This window comes from Canis aureus, chromosome 6 (genome assembly GCF_053574225.1).
Source record: "Canis aureus isolate CA01 chromosome 6, VMU_Caureus_v.1.0, whole genome shotgun sequence".
NCBI classification, from domain to species: Eukaryota; Metazoa; Chordata; class Mammalia; order Carnivora; family Canidae; genus Canis; species Canis aureus.
This window is the reverse complement of record NC_135616.1, coordinates 46,421,517-46,442,963: the sequence shown is the minus strand read 5'-3', so window position 1 is coordinate 46,442,963 and position 21,447 is coordinate 46,421,517. Positions and strand designations below refer to the sequence as shown.

The following is a 21,447-nucleotide window of genomic DNA, read 5'->3' as shown; positions in this document are numbered from 1 at the left end:
GTGGGGTAACAGAACTTAATGGAGAATTTATTGCACTTGAATGTATTTGAAAGGAAAGATCTAAAGTAATTATCTAAGGTTCCAGCTTAGGAAACTAGAAATAAAAGAGCAAATAAAATCTGTGATAAGAAAAGAAATAAGTTCCAGAGCAGAAATCAATGAAACTGAAAAAAAAAAATTGATGAAGAAAATCAACAAAACCACAAGCTAGATCTTGTCAGCTAAAACCTCTGCCACATTGAGCAATAAATTGTTTTTCTACCAAGTCCTCTGGCATTTCTGATAGTGTTTTGTGCTTGTAGATGCTACTATTTGGTGAATATTGTACATTATGCCAAAATGACCTTTCACATTTCATACTTATATACTGAAATCAACTTCGCCCAAAGTTACTATTGTTTATAACATTTGGACTGTTAAATCTCTAATCATCCTCTTATTTTTTCTACTTTTCTGTGTAATTTTGTTTTAGGCGACATTCTTATAAGGAACATCTTGTTATATTTTGTTTTTAATCCAATTTGAGGGATTTTAAAACTTTGGTCATTCACATTTTGCACTGTAACTAACATTTGGACAGTTGTCTGTGTTCTTTTGTATCCACAGTGCAACGTCCCTGATCAATGAAAGGGTAGTTTATTTTATTTTTTTAAAAGATTTTATTTATTTATTCATGAGAGACAGAGAGAAGCAGAGGCATAGTCAGAGGGAGAAGCAGGCACCCTGTGGGGAGCTGATACGGGACTCTGTCCCAGGACCCTGGATCATCACCTGAGCCAAAGGCTCAACCACTGAGCCACCCAGGCATACCGGAAGTAGTTTTAACATTAAACCATAAGAGTGTCTGGTAGATATTTGGAGCTTATCTTTCTTTGATCCAAAGCTTAAAAATGGGCCATCATTAGAGCAGGTAAGGAGTGTATCAGTGTGAATGCCCGGGAAGTATATTTGTAGCTATGATCTGTCTTCTCTGCTAGTGTTTGTGTTATACTGGAACCTTGCTTCACTGACGGAAACCACAGTGATCACTAACATCTGCATAACTGCCATCAATCACCAAACTCCTCAAGATGAATTTTTCAGCCAGAAAATAGAGTCATGATTTAGTCAGAAAGGTGTCCCTGCAACTATTGCATGATTCTTCACAAGGGATTTGGATACACCTTGTAAAAACATGTCCTCAAACCAACTTCCCTTCCTGACTGGACATTTTCTAACACACCCGTGGCTCTCAAGTGTCCTTACACCGTCTTCCCTCCCCAACTTTCTTTCCCATCGATTTTCGCATCCCTCTCCTGCTCACAGAAGAAATCCACTCCCACAGCCCTCAATAACAGAGTTCCCAGATAGCCATATCCATTCCTGTTCTCACTTCCAGTGCTAGTCCTGTATTTCTAGCCCTTGGGTAACTGCATTCAGAATCAAACATTACTATCACTGTGCAGTCTCTTGATTTTCCGAGGTTTTCTTTTCCGAGCTCTCTTGCCTAAAAGTCTATACGAACAAAAGCTGAAAGGGTCCAATCATGTTATAGCATTTCCCTACGGGAGGAGCTACTGTCCTAGTAAGCAGGTGCATCAAGCAAACAGGAGGAGCTAACCTTGCAGGAACTACCCCAAATCAACAGGGGCCCTGCTCCATTTTTTGCACCCAGTCTCAATCCACCCTGAACTGTAGGTTCTTCACAGTCAGCAGATCTTCACGTACTTCATTTCTCACTGCCTGATTTATTCTCACGTTGGCCTCCACTTCTGAAACGTCACATTCCCATCATATCCTATCCTCTGTTTCCTTCAAATACCCTCTTTTTCCAGGAATCTTTCCAAGCCCAGGGAGTCATGTCTGAGAAGTGAAGCTACATAAATGAGCCTTTGAATAAAGGTTAAAGAAAAGCAACAAAGAAAAGCCCAAAATCAGATACCAGATGGAAGCAAGGATCTACATAAAGGAATGGAGAATGCTAAAAGTATAAATACATAGTTTTAGTCTTATTAAAACATAACTCTTGAGAGCAAAATAAAGGTCTCTTATGCTATGATGTTTATAACGTGAAAGTAAAATGATAGCATAAAGAATGGGAGACAAAACTAATGTGCTGTTGAATGTGATGTGGTTCTAGTATCCATTGAAAGCAATCTGTCAGAAGTTAAATATGTTTATAGCAAACTCTAGAAACAACTTCAAGACAATAAAAAAGAGATAGCTAGTAAGATAGGAGCCAAGACAAAACAGAATCATAAAATATTCAATAAATCCAAGAGAAGGCAGACAAAGATAAAGAAAGGAACAGATAAAAAATGAAACCAAAAACAAATCCCAAAATGGCAGGTATAAACCCAACTCTGTCAATACTTACATTAAATAAAAATGGGTTTCAGAGCCCATTTAAAAATCATATATTACCTAATGAATAAGAAAAAAGGCACAGAATGGTGGCTAGGGAGGCCCATGTCTTCCTCCTCCTCCTGCTATGGGACCAGATCTCTTGATGGTGTCCAGCTAAGCTTTAAGTCTGGCTGGTGCCACCTGTCTCTACAATGCCCTCCAAGAAACAGAGTCAGGCTGTTGGCAGCAAAAAGATGGAGCAAAAAAAGAGAAAATTACGGAACATAAATTATTATTATTTTTTTTACAAAGAGGGAGGGAGAGCATTGAGGGGGGCAGAGAGAGAATCTCCAGCAGACTTCACACTCAGTGCAGAGCCTGACATGAGGCTCAATCTCATGACCCTTAGATCATGACCTGAGTCAAAATCAAGAGTTGAACACTCAACCAACTGAGCCACCCTAGTGCCCCTAAAGTATTTGATCTAAAGAATAATAAGGGGGGCAAAAAAATATATATATATAAGTTTATCAAAGCTATCAGTCATCAAGTTCAATTTAGTCAACAAAATCCATGTCAGCATAAAGTGAAGCTGAAAAGAAACTAAAGACAACAAGAAAGAATTGCAAGAGCTAAATGAGCTATTTAAATCTATACTTGTTGCTCAAAAAAACAAGCAAAGGTGCAGATTCAAATCGCAGTATGTGTGCTCTTCGAGCAAAGGCAGTGAACAAAGGGAGGTAATTGTATGTTTTCCTATAATTGACTCTGGGGAGAAAATGTGATGCAAGACATAAAGAGCTTGAAAAAGATACTATGGATAAGTGAGATGAGATAAAACTGTAAACAGTGAACAAAAAGCTGGAAAAGAGGAAAAAACCCTTAAATAGTGTGCAAACATTTCTTGAAGCTTTTGAAAACAACAAATATGGCTGGCCTGAGGGGATGATACTTACATGTTTCACTGTGCATTTCCTCCTGGATTTGTGTGAAAGAAAGATATAAAGAAGGAAGAGAAAGAAAATGAAATTGCATGAGATCTAATTGAGAGTGTTTTGCCTAGGTTCAAATATTACCAAAATCACCCTTGAACCTTTTCCTGCATGAAAAGAAAGGAAAAACAAGAAAACATTGATGGAACTTGAGCAAGATATGGAAGGAAGGCAAGCATACATCAAAGCAGGGAAAGCACTGGTGATCAGTGGGCATGAAGAGCTGGAATTTCATCCTGCTTTGGTCTATGATAACGAGGATGGAGATAGTATCTGTGACATCCAGGCAAGAGGTGGGGAGGTGGGGGTGGGGGGGTGGGATATGCTTCAGTGCACACAAACAATGGAGAATTAAACCTGTATATTCCAAGAGATGTAGATGAGAGAGGCAGAAAAGTAACCAGTCCTGAAAGATTCAGTACATGTACTTCAGAAAACAATGAAGTGAGCCTTCCAGAGGTAGGGCTGAAGTGGTGAAGGAAGTGATCTGGAAATAGCACAACAAAGGGAAGAGGCAGGAACTCGGAGCCAGGGCTGTTGTTCCTATCAATGAAAATCTCTGTATTGTTGAAGATTTGGATCAACTAGAAGAGTTAAACACAGTAGATTTTTAAAATGACACTAAACATGTCAATGAAAACAGTAAGCCAGTTCAGCAGGAGTGGACACGGACTACATTAATTTTTCCATGCGGAATCCTTCAACAAGAATTTCCCATGCCAGTTCTGAAAGGCTTAACCTCCCTCCAAAAAAGAAGTCCTCTCCCTAAGTCTTGTCTTCTGACTTTGTCCACATCTCATGGTAAATTCAAAGTAGCTAATGATAAATTGAAAATATAAAGGTCATTGCATAAAATGATTGATTGTTGTAACTGTCCACTCAGATAGGAAGTGCAGCTGCTTTTCCGCTTTTGATTTTCATTGGGCATGTGTTATTACGAGGAGAACATAAATTTAAATTTAAAACACCTTTAATTTATGTAGTTTTAAGGAGTGAATCCACTTTTTAGAATTTTTATGTTTAAAAGATGCCTAAAATATGAACACTGCACTTCATAAAGGAAACTGCATATGTAGATTCATTATTGTTTACCTTTGGGCAATGGGATGGGCATTTAAAATGGAATTTCTCCTCTGCCTCTTTCTGTGTCTATCATGAATAAATAAAATGTTTTAAAAATAAATAAATAAATAAAATACAATGGAATTTTTCTAATCTGACAAGATCAGTTGGAATGCCCTGTTTTAAACTTTTCCCTATTCTTTTTTTGCTATAAAGTTGTAAATAAAGAGTGTTATATACACGGAAACACACACACACAAATAATATATGATGCTTAAAAGAAAACTCACTCAAATGTACTGACGTAGATTAAAACTAACACGATGGACATGATAAATAAAATCAAAAGAAAGCTGGAGTACTCATATTAATTATATCGGACAAAGTAGATTTCAAAACAAAGGTTACGGTTATGGATATAGAGGAACACTTCATAATGATAAAGGTGTGAACTCACCAAGAAGATATAACAAACCTAAATGTGTACACAACCAACAATGAAGCTTCAAAATACATGAAACAAAACTAAAAAGAGAAACAAATCCACAATCATAGCCCTAGATTTCAATAATCCTTTTCCAGTAACTGACAGAACAAGTAGACAGCAAATTGGTAAGAATTCAGGAAAGATAAGCACCACCAACCATCTTGACTAATGGCTACTGGTAGAACACTTTGTGCAATAAAAGCGGAATATACATTCAAGTATACATAGAATATACACCAAAAGAAACCATTTTCTGGGTCATAAAACAAGTCTCAAATTTAAAAGGACTAGTATCATATATACTATGTTTTCCAAACACAGGAGAGTTTAGTTAGGAATCAGTAAAAGAAAAATCTGAAAAATCCATATATTTGGAAATCAAGCAACACATTTCTAAATAATCTCAGAGTTAAGAAGGAATCACAAGAGGAATTAAAACTATTTTGAAATGAAAACATAACAAATCAAAACTTGCAAAACAAAGCTAATAGCCCTTCTATGGAAACTCACAGCATTCCTTGAGTGCTATGCTACAAAAAGAGAATGGTCCCCAAACAGTAATCTTAGCTTCTCTCAAAGAAAATAGGGAATGAAGAGCAAAGCAAACTCAAAAGAAGCAGAATAGAGAAGTAATAAGTAGCAGAATTAATTAGTGAATAATGAGCAGAAAAACAATACAGAAAATCAGTGAAACCAAAAGCTGATTCTTTGAAAAACAAAAAACAAAAAACAGTAGTATTGATGGATCTCTCACCACATTTATCAAGAAAAAGTGGAGAGAACACACAAATTACCAATATTAGGATTAAAAGAGAGATCATCATCACATATATAACAAACACTGTAAAGACAATAAGGGAATATTATAAATATTTTTAAGCCAATAAATTAGAAAGCTTAGAAGACAAAAGGTCCGGAAACATTTAAGAAGCAACAGACAACCAGAATAGCCTCACAACTATGAAAGAACATGAGCTCATAGCTAAAAACCTCCCAACAAATACAAAACCCCAAGCCCAAGTGGCTTTGCTGGTAAATTCTATCAAAGATTTTAAGAACAGATAATACGAATTCTAAACAAACAATCCCATACAATTGAAGAAGAGGAAATACTTCTTCATTTTAAAAAATCAAACATGATCCTGAATGAAAATCAAACAAAGACATTTTAGGAAAAGAAGATGAGGCCCCAGCCCCAGTATCACTTGTGATTTAGGGATGCAAAAATCCTGAAAGAAATACATTGTATCAAATCTAGGCATACATAATAAGGACATCACAAATAGGTGAGTTTTCCCCTGGGAATGTAAGGTTCACTTAACATTTGAAAACCAATCAGTGCAATTCACCATCTTAATAGAATATAAAGGAGAAAAACCGGAGGGTCATTACAACAAATGCAGAAAAACTTGTAATGAAATTCAACAGTTCTTCGAGATAAAAACTATTAGCATACTAGGAACAGAAGGGCACTTCCTCATCCTAATAAAGGAGGTATAGAAAGCTTACACTAACATATTTTTAGAACTTGTTATACTGAAATAATTTTAGGCTTAGAGAAGACTTCTACAAGTAGTACAAAAGATCTCCTATCTCGTTATCACACCTGCCCCTAAGGCTAATATAAAGCCAAAGCACAATGCTCAAAACTAAGAAATCAGCGCTAGTACAGAACTGTCATCTGGACGTCACCACCTTCCCACTGTGCCCCTCTTCTCCATCTCCACTGTCCCTGGTTCCACAGCCACTCCTGGCCTTTCCTGAAGTGGATGCTTTTGAGGCCACATGGCCAGTGATTTTGAGGAGTGTCCCCTCCAGGTGGTTCCAAGATTACGCTGAGGTCATGCATTTTGAGAAAGAATACCACAGCAGTGACACAGCCTTCCCACAGTCTCCGGTCACAGGCTACATGGCAGCAGTCGGTCTTACTACCAGTGATCTGAATCTTGGTCAGCTGGCTTAACACATGGTAGGCCAAGTTTTTCTACCATAAAGTTACTCTCTAAAGCTTGTAAATAACAAATGTTTGAGAGGAAATACATTAAGGCTATGCAAATATTCTTTCTTAAACTTTTGCCCACTGATTTTAACACTCATTGGTAGATCCTACATGTAGTTAAGTCCCACCCTGGGGGTCTTATGGTGATTTACTAGTTACCTCATTCCTTCTACTTTTGTTCTATTTTGACATTCATGGGATTCTTTAAATATTTATAGACTTTTTTTTTTTTTTTTACAGATTTTATTTATTTATCCATGAGAGACAGAGAGAGAGAGGCAGAGACACAGGCAGAGGGAGAAGCAGGCTCCATGAAGGGAGCCCAACGTGGAACTTGATCCCGGGTCCCCAGGATCACACCCTGGAGCGAAGGCGGCACTAAACCACTGAGCCACCGGGGCTGCCCTAAATATTGATAGATTTTTAAATGTTTTGTCTTCTTAAAGTTTTAATGTTACTTATGTCTATATAATATATCTACATAGTTGAAAATTCAAAAGTTGCAAAAGCACATGTAATGAAAAGTTGAACACACACCAGAGGGATCATTAACTTAGCTCCCTCTCCTAAGGCAACCAATGTTACCAGGATCTTAATATGTTTCCAGCAATATAATGCATAAGAAGTATATACACACATTTTCCTTTAGGTAACTTCATTCTACATTTATTAATTGCAATTCATCTATCAAGAAGACATGTCTCTTCTCAACATTTATTTGTTCAATCATTTATTTTTGTAGTGTGGACTTACAGATATATATTTTATTCTTTGAGTCAAGATAGACTAAGGTATAATTATAAATAAGCTTTATTTATTTTGTTATTGAAATGGTTCCAGCTTTCACCCCTGGGACTTAAGGGTTGGCTCCTGCATCCTACTAATGTACTTCTATTTATCTATCTAACCTTGTTTTTTTTGTTTTACTTTTTTGGCACCTCTAAATTCCTTGGCCTTGTCTTTTATCTTCTTCATCCCAGTGCTGAAGTCACTACTTCTCCAAGTAACCTTGGTTCTTTTTATTGAAGAATGATATTTAAAAACTAAGACTCAGGATGCCTGGGTGGCTCAGTGGTTGAGTGTCTGCTTTCAGCTCAGGGCGTGATCCCAGAATCCGGGATTGAGTCCCACATTGGGCTCCCTGCAAGGAGCCTGCTTCTCCCTCTGCCTATGTCTCTGCCTCTCTCTCTCTCTCTGTGTCTGTCATGAATAAATAAATAAATATTTTTAAAAAATTAAGATCTCTGCACTGTCTGATAATTAACATCATACTTAATGATAAAAGATGTTTTCTCCATAAGATCAAGAACAAAACTAGGATGTTCACTCCATCACTTCTACTCAACATTATAGTGAGGTCCTAGCCAATATACAGAGGCAAAAAAAAGAAAGAAAATACATACCAGTTGAAAATGAAGTAAAAACTTATTTACAAAAGATATAATCACCTATGCAGACTTGTCTACCAAAAAAAAAAAAAAAAAGAGCTACTAACGCTAATGAGTGGGTTTTGCAAATCTGCAGGACATAAGGTACATATACAAAATCAATTGTATTTCTATATAATCATAGAAGACAATATGAAAATAAAAATTAAAAATACCATTTATACTAGAAGACATAAAACACTTAAAGACAAGTAACAAAATATGGGTAAGACTTGAACACAGAAAATTATGAAACATTACAGAGAGACATTAAAGAAAAGCCAAATAAATGGAAAGGTATATGATGTTCATGTATCTGAAGCCTCAATCCTGTTCAAATGTCAATTCTGCCCCAAACTGATCCTTAGATTCAACACAGTATCACACAAAATCCCAGCAGATTTTTTGTATAAGACGACAAACTGAGTGCAAAGTCTACAGAGAAATTTATCTGGATAAATTCATCTTATAAAATATCTTCTTAAATCTTAAAGCTTGAAGGCACTTCGGAGATCCTAATTTTGTGTGAGTAAAATGACTTGTCCATTTCCCCATAGGAAGGAAGAAGCAAATCTAGGACATGGATTTCCACACTTCAGTCCTGTGCTCTTCATTACATTCACAATTAAGATTAATTTATTTTTTTTTACTTAACCTAGGAAGAGATCTAGATTTCCCTTAAGGATACTAGCCTCTCTCTATGTCTTATCTCTAGTTTTGCCACAATATATTGAAAAGTGGCCAATAATTAGGTGATAATAAATCTACAAAAGAGTAAAGCTCCCAAAGAATATTAATAAAATTGTAATTAAAAAAATACCTGATCTTAGAAGTAAATTAACCTCTTATGAAACAGTTACATATTTTAAAGACATATGAGTCCCATAAAAGTGTTTCATTTTCTAAATTATTTCCTAATTTATACTGTCTGAAGAGTAGAATTATAATTGGATTCATTACAGTTACGGGTGTCAACATTCCCATAATTCTCTGTTTCTTAGTGATATGATACAAATCCAGACAGACCCGATCACATTTTCAAAGCCTTTTAGAGACAGACTCAAAATGTGAGGGTGCTATTATAATGCTGCTGTAGTGTCCTTCAAGCATGTAAGGTGGTTAAAACACCAGAGCCTCATCGGACATCCATCCAAGTAAACCTGCAGAAGAGGTCAGCTCCTGATGAATTCTGTTCACAGAAACTTCGTAATTTTTGTGGTTGTGCTTCTTTACATAAGACACTTAACGTCTTTGCTCAGATTAAGTAGCATCTATTTTTATCAATTTTAACAATTGAAACCCATGTCTCCACAATACATCATTTAAAGCTATGTTTTGGCAGCTCCTTCTCCCGGCTTGCTAGCCCCCTCCAAGCCCATTCACCTCAAGGCAGCTGGCCAGTGTCTTACTGTCACTGCTCTGGGCGTGTCGAGCTCCATGGCATGTCAGAGCTTTCCCTGAGTGATGCCAAACTCCCACTTAACATGGAGAGCCAAAACCTGATGAAGAAATCTTTGTGGTATATTTTAGTCTCCTGACAGGACTGAAGAAAGTACATGTTTTGCCTCCTATTGAAGTTAGCAGTGACACAACTGGGACTCACAGTTGTCTCCTCAAGGAATGTTTTCTCTCCTTCCTTCTCTCTCTTCCTCTTTACCCCCTTTTTTACTGAGTTATCCTTGGTGATGGTATGTAAAAGGGACTTCTGTTTGTGGCTTACAGCTTTGTATGCCAAAGAAAACCTCTGACCATGTATTATTTCTGGGAGATATAAGAAGACTCTGATCTTTCTCTTTTATAAGGGTCTTTTGTAGTGAACTGATCTATTAAAAATAGCACACAGCCATCATTAGGGTCTAAATAGGGATGCAACCCATAAAGAACACCATCACTATTATAAAGTAGATGTCTAGTTTTCTACATGAAATTAATAAACATTTAAAAATGGTTACATGCTTCTCATAAGAGTTGAGAAGGATCCAACATCTACTCCAGTGCTTGGTACATGGTGGGAGTCTAAACTTGAGAAGTGTTTAATATCATACAACTATTTCACAAGAAATGCTTAGAAAACCACCATACTCTCTATTCCCATAATGTACTGCAGAAATTCAGTACTTGTCTTTTTCCTTGTAAGTCATAATGATTTCATTCTATCTTTACTTTAGGGATTAATAAAGAAGGATATTTGGCACAAAACAGACATTTAAAAAAATTTTTTTTTAAAGATTTTATTTATTTATTGAGACACAGAGAGAAAGAGAGAGGCAGAGACACAGGCAGAGGGAGAAGCAGGCTCCATGCAGGGAGCCCGACGTGGGACCCGATCCCAGGCCTCCAGGATCACACCCCAGGCTGCAGGTGGTGCTACGCACTGCGCCACAGGGGCTGCCCAAAACAGACATTTTCTAAATGATGTTGATTATGTATGTTTCTGAGAAAACAGGGAAAACTGGAATAAAATGAAATAGAAGGACTAACTACACAAAAGAACTAAAGATTCTAAGCAATTATGGTATTACATAAAAATTTCATAGTAAAATTTTTACATGAGCATTTAAAAATCAAAATCAGTGAAATCAGTGCCTGTACTAACAATACCTAAAATAGTAGAAATAAAATAGACAAAGATTACAACAAAGGACTAGACACAATAATTTCCTGTCCTAAGGAAAAATTACAGTATTAAACACAAGTAATAAGCAGATTATAATAAAAATAAAGTTATAAAATCAGTAGCATCCACTTTGTGGACATTAAAATTCCATTTCAAATAACAGAGAAACCCCAACTAAGAAAAATATCCATTCCTTTGTTAAATATTAAAAACTAAATTGCTTTTAATTCCCTTTCAAGTAAGGTTTTGTATAAATACATTTATAGAGTTCACTTTAAAATTAAAGACATGAAGATAAGGAAAAACATTCTGATTTCGTTTTGCTAGTTTTCTTAAAGAATAACGTAACATCAAGGTTTTTATTTTTTCTCCTAATATTTAGGAAACAATGAGAAGCAAATTAATGTTACTGGGATAAAAGAAAAATCAACTGACCACACTGAGTAACATTTCAACCTGCATTTTGGGAGTCAGAATCATCGATAAATTTTTGGGCTAAGAAGTTCAATATTATATTCAAATACGTAGAATAAAATGAAGAATATTATTAATATCATTAAATTTTATTCACTTAAAAATTTTTTTTTGGCCGTAAATTCATCTTAGGCAAAATATATAAGGATTGTTCCATGAAAATAACCTACCTTTTTATCGTATACATCTTGCCAATTGACTCCAGAGAAGAAACTGTGCCTCATAATTTCTTTTGCATCATCTGGGCCCCCGCCAAGGCTAAGAGACAGAAATAAGAGTGGAGAGAACATTAAGAGAGAAAACAAGAGTGAGAGAACATTAAGAGAGAACATTAAGAGATCTATATAAGCCCAAAAGGAAACAAGAAAGTGTCCATGAAATGTAATTCTCTGTGGTATACATAGTTCCTGAGATCAAGAGCTGTACCAATAAAAAGCTTTTACTGTCAGATCTGATTTCCCTAACTTGCTATTAGTAAGAGGTAGCCTCGGGGCGCCTGGCTGGTTCAGTCAGTTGAACACCTGACTCTTGATTTTGGCTCAGGTCACAATCTCACGGTCATGGGATTGAGCCCCACATTGTGCTCTGCACTCAGCGTGAAGTCCGCTGGAGATTCTCTCTCCCTCGCCTCTCCCCCAATCTTCTACCCCTGCAAGCATGCTCTCTCTCAAATAAATCTTCAAAAAGGAATAAAAGGGACACCTGGTTGGCTCAGTGGTTGAGCATCTGCCTTCAGCTCAGGTCGTGATCCCTGGGTCCGGGATTGAATCCCACATCAGGCTACTTGCAGGGTGCCTGCTTCTCCCTCTGCCTATGTCTATCCCTCTCCCTCTGTCTCTCATGAATAAATAAATAAAATCTTAAAAAAAAAAAAAAGAAAAGGAGAAGGAAAAAAAAGGAGTAGCCTCAGGACAATGTGGTACCTGAAAAGAGTACAGGCTTTGGGGACAAAACTGAAACAGGCAACCAGCTTTGGAACTTATGAATATGTGACAATGAACAAGCTGCTTACTCCCAGTGTCTCTACTGTGTGTGTGTGTGTGGGCAATACCAGCCTGGTGGGCCACCATGAAGGTTAGCCATAACACAGATAAGTGCACCTAGCACAACAAATGGTAGCAATTACCACAGTCAATTCTATAAACCAGATTTTTTTTCTTAAAGATTTTATTTATTTATTCATGAGAGACACACAGAGAGAGGCAGAGACACAGGTAGAGGGAGAAGCAGGCTCCTGCAGGGACCCCGATGTGGCATTCGATCCCAGGACCCAGGGATCATGACCTGAGCTGAAGGTATATGCTCAACCACTGAGTCATTCAGGTGCCTCTATAAACCATATTTATTTTGATTAAGATTCAGATTAAACTGCATCCTTGCTACCATAAATTCCAAACTAACTAAGTAATTAGTTAGAAAAAAGCAACTTGTACAGTGATTGTTAATAGATAGAAACGTGAGGGCTATTTTCATACCTCAAATGAATTTCCACAGAAATGACATCACTAATCTAGGAAATACCACTGCTACATAATTTATTATGCAAAGCGCAATACACACTATGAATTTAAAGATGTTCCCCCCAGCTTTGCAGGTATTCTTACTTAACGGAGAGTGGGCACAGTGTGAAATTCAGGTGCTTTCTGGCTTCCTAAGCTTCCTATAGTTCATACTAGTTACTATGAAGAAGGAATGAAAAAAGAAAAAAATAACCCACAGAGGGAAGCAAGGAGGGAGTGAAAGAGAGAAGGGGGGAAAAAAAGAATGTGGAAAGAACAAGAAAAAGAAAGGAAAGGAAATCCATTTAAATCTGGATCAATACAGCAAGCTTTCTCTGTTCTTGCTCATGGCTACTAGGGACAGTGTGTGCCCATAAATGTTTAAGAGCCAGCAATCCAGGCAAAATGATGCATGTGCAATATTACATGTGCAGATTATATAGATATGTTTGTTATAATTTTACAGATAGAAAGGACACAAGGCACAAAATTTATTAAGAATAATAAAATATAGAATGCCCTTTTCTAAAAAAAAAAAAAAAAAAGAATGCCCTTTTCTCTAAAGTAGCCAAGTGATACTCACAGAAAACATTTGTTAATTTTGCTAAACTTGAAAGCCACTAACTGACTTAGGAGGAGCTCCAACACAAATACTGGCTGTTCATGTCATTTGTGGTGAGAGTGAAACAACAAAGACACACAGTCAGACTTTCCCTGGCTTGTCAGTTATAGGAGTGACTTCTTTGATGAATGGTGAATCATCTTGGAACAGTGGAAGAATAATCTCATTTTGGAGTGCTATTCACAGTGTTATGCATACAGACAAAACAAACTTTAAAATGTAATCTGTGGGGCACCTGGAGGGGCTCAGTCAGTTAAGTGTCTTATTCAATTTCAGCTCAGGTCATGATCTCCGGGTCATGAGCTCTGGGCTGAGCATGGAGCATGCTTAAGGTTCTCTCTCCTCCCTCCCCCTTCACCTCTCTCCCCTGCATTCTCGGTTCTAAAAAAAAAAAACAAAAAAACAAAAAAAACACAGAAATAAAAATGTAATCTGTGTTATTAACATCTTCTCTATTAGTTTCTAAAGTCTAAACAATCAACAAAACAATAAAGCAAGCCCTGACTTACAAAGTTTGCCAACTTTGGTGATATAAATACTCCCCCATGGCTAATCTCAAGTTAGCAACCTGATGTCACTGACACAGAAGTGGGAAGAGGTGCACTCTAGAAGCAGGTCGTTACATAGTATTTCTGTACAGACACACAGATAAAAGCAACCTCAAAAACACTGAAAAGAGTAAAATTTAACAAAATTATTAAAGACTGATGACTTGAGTATTTATTACTTTTGTTTTTAATGTACTTGATTTGATTCGTATGTTTATAAAATTTGATTTTTAACAATGACTGTATTAAACAATCAGCTCACAAAATCCTTGAAGTTTAACATCTGGTTTCATGAGTTGGTACATGCCAACTCCCACACAACACTGGGTAGGAAGAAACACAAATAGGTCATAATAAACAAGCAATACTACAATCTAACAGTGCTAGCTATTATTAGGTATAAGGAATACACGAACTGGGGAAGAATCCAGGATTCCCTGACACACAGTCAGAGAGGAAAATACAACCAACTTATATCTGAGTATCTGTAGTCATGATCCATGGTTCCCACAATCTAGGTCTCCTGTCCTCAGATCATACAGAACGAACCACAGCACTTACAGGGAACTTCTAGACTGGACCAGATGGTACTAGCAGTGTTCGGTGTTCGTATGCAGGACTTTCCGACTGGCGGCTCTGTATTTAGTTAATGCCAGCACTCCACCCCCTGGCCTGGCTCTTTCTTTCTCTATTCCAAGTTGTATGTGTCCCTCCCTGGCTGGGCTGCAAATTCTTCTGACGGCAGAGACTGGTACTGGATGATCCAAAAAGCATTCTGAGCTTCTACTTAGGGAGCCAGAAAAACAGAGACACCAAAATATGCGCTGAAAAGAATTTAACTTCCCAAAGTATGCATCAAAGTGGTCTGTGTGAGCTCATGGTATTCTCTTACCCTTACACTATTGTTTTCATTTTGAATGACAAATGAGATGATGGGGGAGGTGGGAGCTGGGCGTAGAGAACCATAATCATTTTGTAAATAGAAGGTTTTAATCCAGCTTCAGTTATTCATTTTATGTCACCCCTCTGTTCTCTAGCAATAGCTTGGCTTTGGACATTGCCAGCATTTAATCTATATTTATCAAATACATAAAAAACTAAAGTATCAGCCATGAGTACTATGCGAAGTCTAAGAATATAATCTTAGACTGCCATTTTAGAAGCTGGGAGAGATTCTTTAACACGAACTTCCTCCAAGTGTGAAACTGTCAAAAATTTCAATGTCAATGACTCCCTAATACACAATTTAAGACTTCAAAATAATATCAAAATATGATTTGCACTAAGATATTTATGTCTAAGAATAGTAAACTCCAATATCAGAATGCCAAACTAAATCCTCAGCTACTATGGGTTCTTCATTATTAGGAACATCATGGAATGTGTATTTTCCTGGTGCTACTGATTGCACTGTGAGGTCATGTTTTCCCCATAAACTGCATAGAGGGACTAAGGAGATTCTAACAGAATGAACATAAAGTAATGGAGAGTAAGAAATAAAGGCAAAATCACAAGTGACCCTTTGGGAGAACTGACAGAAATTCAGTAAAGAGTATCAGAAAAATTCGTCAGTATTTCAAACTTTGAATAGGAAGAATAATGAGATCTACCATAACACTATCTTATTACACTTCCAAAGACTTCAGGGTTCAGTCCTTTAGTGGCTTTTATCTTTTTTTCTACCTTTTAAATTCTTTTTTTTTTTTTTTTTTTAAGATTTATTTATTTATTTATTCAGAGAGAGTGAGAGAGAGGCAGAGACACAGGCAGAGGGAGAAGCAGGCTCCATGCAGGAAGCCTGACGTGGGACTCGATCCCGGGACTCCAGGATCACACCCGGGGCTTCGGGCGGCGCTAAACCGCTGCACCACTGGGGCTGCCCTCTACCTTTTAAATTCTGATGTTTCCCCGGATTCCGTCCTCGGGCCTCTTCCCATTGTATAAGTCTGTCCCAACTATTCTCATGGCTCCAGCTGTCTCTGAGACGTCGGTGGGTCCCCAAACCACATAGCCAGCCACTGTGTGTCTACTAAACACTGGCAGGATTTTCGACTGCCAGCTTCACGCTTTCATCCAGGTTTTCTTATAGATCTGACTTGGAACAGCCAAAGTGAGTAGCAGCATCCTTCCCACAAGCCTCCTTTGCCTGTGTTCCCTGTCTGTTAATAACACTCCATTCTCCAAACGGGTCACCGGAGTTAGGCATCCCTCCACCCACCACCTCCACTCCTTCCCCTTCCTCACCATTTCTACTTAATTGTTCACAAAGTCCGAATGACTGCTCCTTTACCATGGCCCCTGGAAGGACCCCATCCTTTATCTGGACAATCCCTTACACATTCTCAAGGGCTCTGCCTACCTGCCCCGGGCCCTTCCGTGTTTTAATTCATCCAAGACAAAGCTGCCAGTTACCTTTCATAACACAAATCCAATTACACTATTGCTTACTTTTAATAATTCAGTGGCTTTTTATCCCCTTCTGAATAAAGGGTAAATATTTTCTAAGAAGCATAAAGTCTTTGCAATCTACCATTCCAGCTTCCTCTCCCAGTGTTACCCAACTCAGTCTACACTCTAGTCACTGAACTTCTCAAATGGCACGTTCACTTGCAATTCTAGATTCCTTCCCACATCAGTTTCTCTGCATGAACACCTTAGCAGACAACAACCCTTCCCATCACCACCCCCAGCTAATAATTTCAACAGGCCTGAGCATCTGTGAATACCCGTTCTGTGTCCCACATTATTCTATGAACATTGAGAGCAGAGCTTCTTTGTCTTGCTTATCCTTGCATTCCTGATACTTTAATGCGACATCTGCCCTAAATGAAAACAGCAAATCATTGAAAATACCCCACCTTTCCTTTAGATTAATCCCAACCTCTACGTGGCCAAACCTTCAGGGGTTGTCCTACACAGGGGCCACTATCATTCTAGAAATTTTCCTCATGTTTCCTCAACAATTATCTAGTATCTGCTACTTGTTTCCCCCTCCCTGCCCTGGGGATAGGGGGAGGGGTGGGGAGTCGAGATAGGAAAAGGAATGAGAGACACAGACAGGAAAAAACACAAATATAAGTGTGTTTTACCAGCTCCTTACAGAAGGGGCCATCAAGTTACCTGAAGGAGTCTGGAAAGGATGGCTAAAAATCCATTGCCTTGAAATCCAAGCCAAATATTAGATCCCCAAATCAAGTAGATAAAATGGAAATCCTAGCTCTGTTTAAAGATCACCTATCACCAAGTGCTGTCCCTTACATTACTTGTGAAGTAATCACACTAAATGGAACACGTTTCAAAACTTGAACCAACTATAAAATGGATGCACTGCAAATAAGACACAAGAGAGGGTAGCCCTGGTGGCTCAGCGGTTTAGCACCACCTGCAGCCCAGGGTGTGATCCTGGGGACCCGGGATCCAGTCCCACGTCAGGCTCCCTGCATGGAGCCTGCTTCTCCCTCTCCCTCTGCCACACTCTGCCTCTCTCTCCTGTGTATTCTCATGAATAAATAAGTAAAATCTTTAAAAAAAAAAAAAAAAAAAAAGACTCAAGAGAAATACCAAGTAGGCACCAAGAAAGTTGATTACTCTGGTTCCACAGGAATTTGCTGTAGGGTAAATCACTTAACCTCTCCAGGCCTCACTTTTGTCCTCAATCAAATGTAAATGAAAATAAACTCTACCTATCAACTGCAAGGCTACCAAAACAGCAAAAAGCACAAAACAGATGCAAATGCCCTGAAAAAGACAACCTGAAATCACTCTATAAATACTAGGTAAACTCTCCATTACCAGGATCACAAAACACAGTTTTGAGAGGTTCTTCACGAAGCAAAAGGATGGTGTTCTCTTTTATTATGTTTGCTTATTTCTGCCAAAGGTAAAATCACGATCCTCGTGAACTTAGAAGCTAGAAGTGTGTGATGGAAACCATCTAGAAGATAAACTAAACCCACATTTGAGGATTCATTTATTCCTTCCTTCATTAATTCAGTCTGTCAATAAATAGAAAATGGGCAGCAACCAAAAATAGAACTTTGTAAAAACACATTATGTGAGGGAAGATTTGACATTAAAATATTGAAATCTATCCTCAAGATGCTTAATAGCTAAGTGATTTTCAGGGCAATGCTGATATGCCTATAAATTGACAGGAAAGGATGGCTCCGTACATGTATACACAAACACAGATTATAGGACATTTTTACAGTAATAGTCATTTCATATATGACTTACAAATTGTATGTGTAAATGAATATACAAATATGAACAAAGAATACTACAGTTAGCTAATTAAACAAAGGGCTGTAGGACTCTTTAGGTCACAGTTGTAGCTACAAAAGAAAAACAAATCTTGTAAAGATATGTTGCCATTAATCCTCTCAGTCACACAGGGAAAAGAGTATCTTCAAATGGCAAACAAAAAAAGTAGTAGGGCATGTTAACACAGGTTGGAACTAGAAGAGAGTAGAGAGCATGGCTATCCTTTTTATTATGTAAATAAGCATAAATATAAAGGCCCAGAGACTGAAAGGAAAGAAAAAGGGGAGGGATACTTCCTATCCCCACAATAGCAGGTATCAGGGCAATTAAGAAATTGTTCGCTCACAATATGGATAAACCCCTCAAAATCCTTATTTGGTAAAATGTGAATAAATTTCCAAGTTAGGAAAGAGTTACAGAAATTTAAAAAATCTTCTCTATAATGCAGTTAAAAATAAGTCAGTATTTCCATGGAAAGATGTCTCCACCAAATACACTGCTCCTTGGAGTTATATTTGAATTAATTTACACATCAGAATCTCTATAACCACATTCATCAGTAACCCATTGAGTGTCATTTGTGGCTTACCGTTTATTTGGATCCTTTATCAAGAGCCCCGAAAGCAATGATTTTGCATCTGAAGAGAGTGTTCGAGGGAATTTAATGTCTTCCATTAGTATTAGTTCAAAAAGCTTCTCATGATCCTGATTGTAGAAAGGTAACCTCCCACACATCATTTCATACATGACGACCCCCAGTCCCCACCAATCCACGGCTCGGCCATAGTCATTGTCTTCTAACACCTAAGAGGGAAACCAGTGAAAAGATTCATTATTGCACATTAACTTTTAGAGCAACATTTACAAAACGTACGAATTTTACATCTAAGTGAATCCTAACCTGCAAAGCCTAGGTAGGCTATTCTGATATCTTCACATTTAAACTAGAAAGGATCCCACAAAAGACAAGAATTACATCAGAGATGTGAAGTGTTCAATACATGTCCTGAAGTGGCCAGTGTATGAGAAAGGGGACAGGCCATGCAGCAAATTCCAAGTAAATGACAATGCAGGGTTCACATGAAAATTGTTTGCATATTTGTTTTCTCTGAGGCCTACTGAACTTTTCACTCTGGTTCCACTAATGTGGACTTCAAGTAATTCAAGTCATGCTGACTGAGCATACGAGGAACCTTATACTCTCTTGCATGAAGGAGAACTAAGTAACTCCAATCAAACTGTGAAAGACAGAAGTCATGTAGGAGGAGTCCTACAGACAGACGAGTTCAGGGCAAGGCAAACAAGATGATCAAGCTGAAAACTTCTGGAGGCCCCTATGTGTTTAAACTCTTTAAGGAAATAGTCAACAAAGTGGATATAAAGATTTACCATTTGGAGTGTGTCCAAAACTTTAGTACCTCACAATAAAATTTCTGTTAAACACAAACAACAAAAATCACGGATGCAGTTTGTCTCTGGTATATGCCCTTAAACTTATTTCCCAAAATACATTCCACGCAAAATAAATTTAGAAAGAAAGAATAGAACAATATCAGGGTATGTTAGAGCCACCTATTCAAATTGAGGCATAATAATTTGCCATTTGTCTCAGGAAAGTGTTGGTTTTTACCTTTTTTATTAGGTATGTTCCTTGTCTAATGCAATTTTTTTCATCTATTTGAATCTATTAATATATTTTTTAAAAGATTTTATTTATTTGAGAGAGAAAGAGGGAGAGCATGCAAGCAGGTATTGAGGCAGAAGAAGAGAGAGAATCTCAAGCAGACTCTCCATTGAGCAGGAAGCCTGACTCGAGGCTCAATCCCAAGGACCCTGAGATCATGACCTGAGCCAAAGGCAGACACTTAACTAAATGAGCCACCGAGGTGCCCCAGGGTCTTTCAATATTTTGTTTTAAATTACTGTATCTGAATAACCTTAAACCCTACTTTTATTTGATTCTCTTAGCTTTGGGATAAATAGAGCAAGAAAACCATACCCGTGAAATTTATCAATTAAAAACATAACCGATTACATAAGAATTTGATACAGAACTAGTGTACATGTTCTAAACTTTCTTGGCTCGAGTTAAGTAAGTTGTTGAAGATTACCCCATGTGACCTTTACTTAAAATTTACCAACAACTTCATAGAATTGTACATGGTATGTTTGATAGTTATACTATGATTACCTACGGACACTACGAAAGGCTTGGTAGACAGTGTATTTATATGCATGGAGAATGTAATTTTGAGAAAAAAACTATGTTACTTAATTCAGCAATGTTTTTCAAATGTTATGATGAGAAGATTTTTAATTCAGTTGTATTACAGTTCCAAGACAACACAGGAACTGCATTTGCAAGATATGAACAGGAGTCTAGTTCCTGTGTCTTTTCCGAAAATCTTCTGTAGAGTAACAATCTAAGCAAAATATTTTGGGGAAGAATAACAAATTCTAGTTTTCCCCTTTGGCTAAAAATATTTCAAATTTCTACTTGTTTGAAATGAATAACGTAAAAACACACAGAAAAGAAGAAATAAGCTAAAGAAGCAGAAAAAATTCAGCTTGTATACTTAACTTCAGTGAAAGGAAATGTACGTATGATTTTTAAATACCAGTGACTTTTGATTATTCAAGAATCTATCTCCTGTCCAATTAGTAGAATGTACTGTTTGTGGGCCTGAATCGAAGAGATCAGGATTTTACCTAACGACAGACAATTTTAAAATCTAAGTAACCTTTTACTGAGTTCCTACAACACCAACAAAACAGTGGCACATGCGAAAAAGAGCCAAATGTGGTTTTTAACCTCTTTTTTCATAAAACCATAAAAAGCATAAAAGCTGGATTAACTGCTTCCCGAACCCACATTTCACCAGCCGGGTTCTCATCCCCAGCTGGCAAAACTGGCAATCCTTTATTTTTGTTTAAATACCTGGTTTGCAGCCAGAAGGGAAAGTGAGCACATAAAAAAGGGGTTTTATTTTTGAAGAGAAAAAAGCAACTGAAAAATAAAACTATATTGTAAAAAAATCTGTTTGATAAAATAAAATATATTTTATTTAGCTTTGTAAAATGACCACTGATTCTCAAAATAAGTGGTTTTGCTTCTGAACATACGGGGGTTAA

At 37.4% G+C, this 21,447-nt stretch overlaps 1 protein-coding gene and 1 pseudogene across 9 annotated transcripts in view; one reads left to right on the top strand and one right to left on the bottom strand.

Moving 5' to 3' along the window:
- Positions 1-21,447, bottom strand: part of AKT3 (AKT serine/threonine kinase 3) — a 308,906-nt gene that overhangs the window by 29,828 nt on the left and 257,631 nt on the right. For 8 of the 9 annotated variants that reach the window (XM_077901455.1, XM_077901451.1, XM_077901457.1 and 5 more), the window contains 2 exons: positions 18,905-19,119; positions 11,554-11,641 (listed from right to left, as the gene is read on the bottom strand). In XM_077901455.1, the coding sequence (XP_077757581.1) occupies positions 11,554-11,641; positions 18,905-19,119 (303 nt within the window). Of the gene's footprint in view, positions 1-10,507; positions 10,745-11,553; positions 11,642-18,904; positions 19,120-21,447 lie in introns of those variants that run through there. The other variant, XM_077901454.1, reaches the window with a different exon arrangement.
- On the top strand, positions 2,774-6,829 carry LOC144315318 (zinc finger CCCH domain-containing protein 15 pseudogene; annotated as a pseudogene).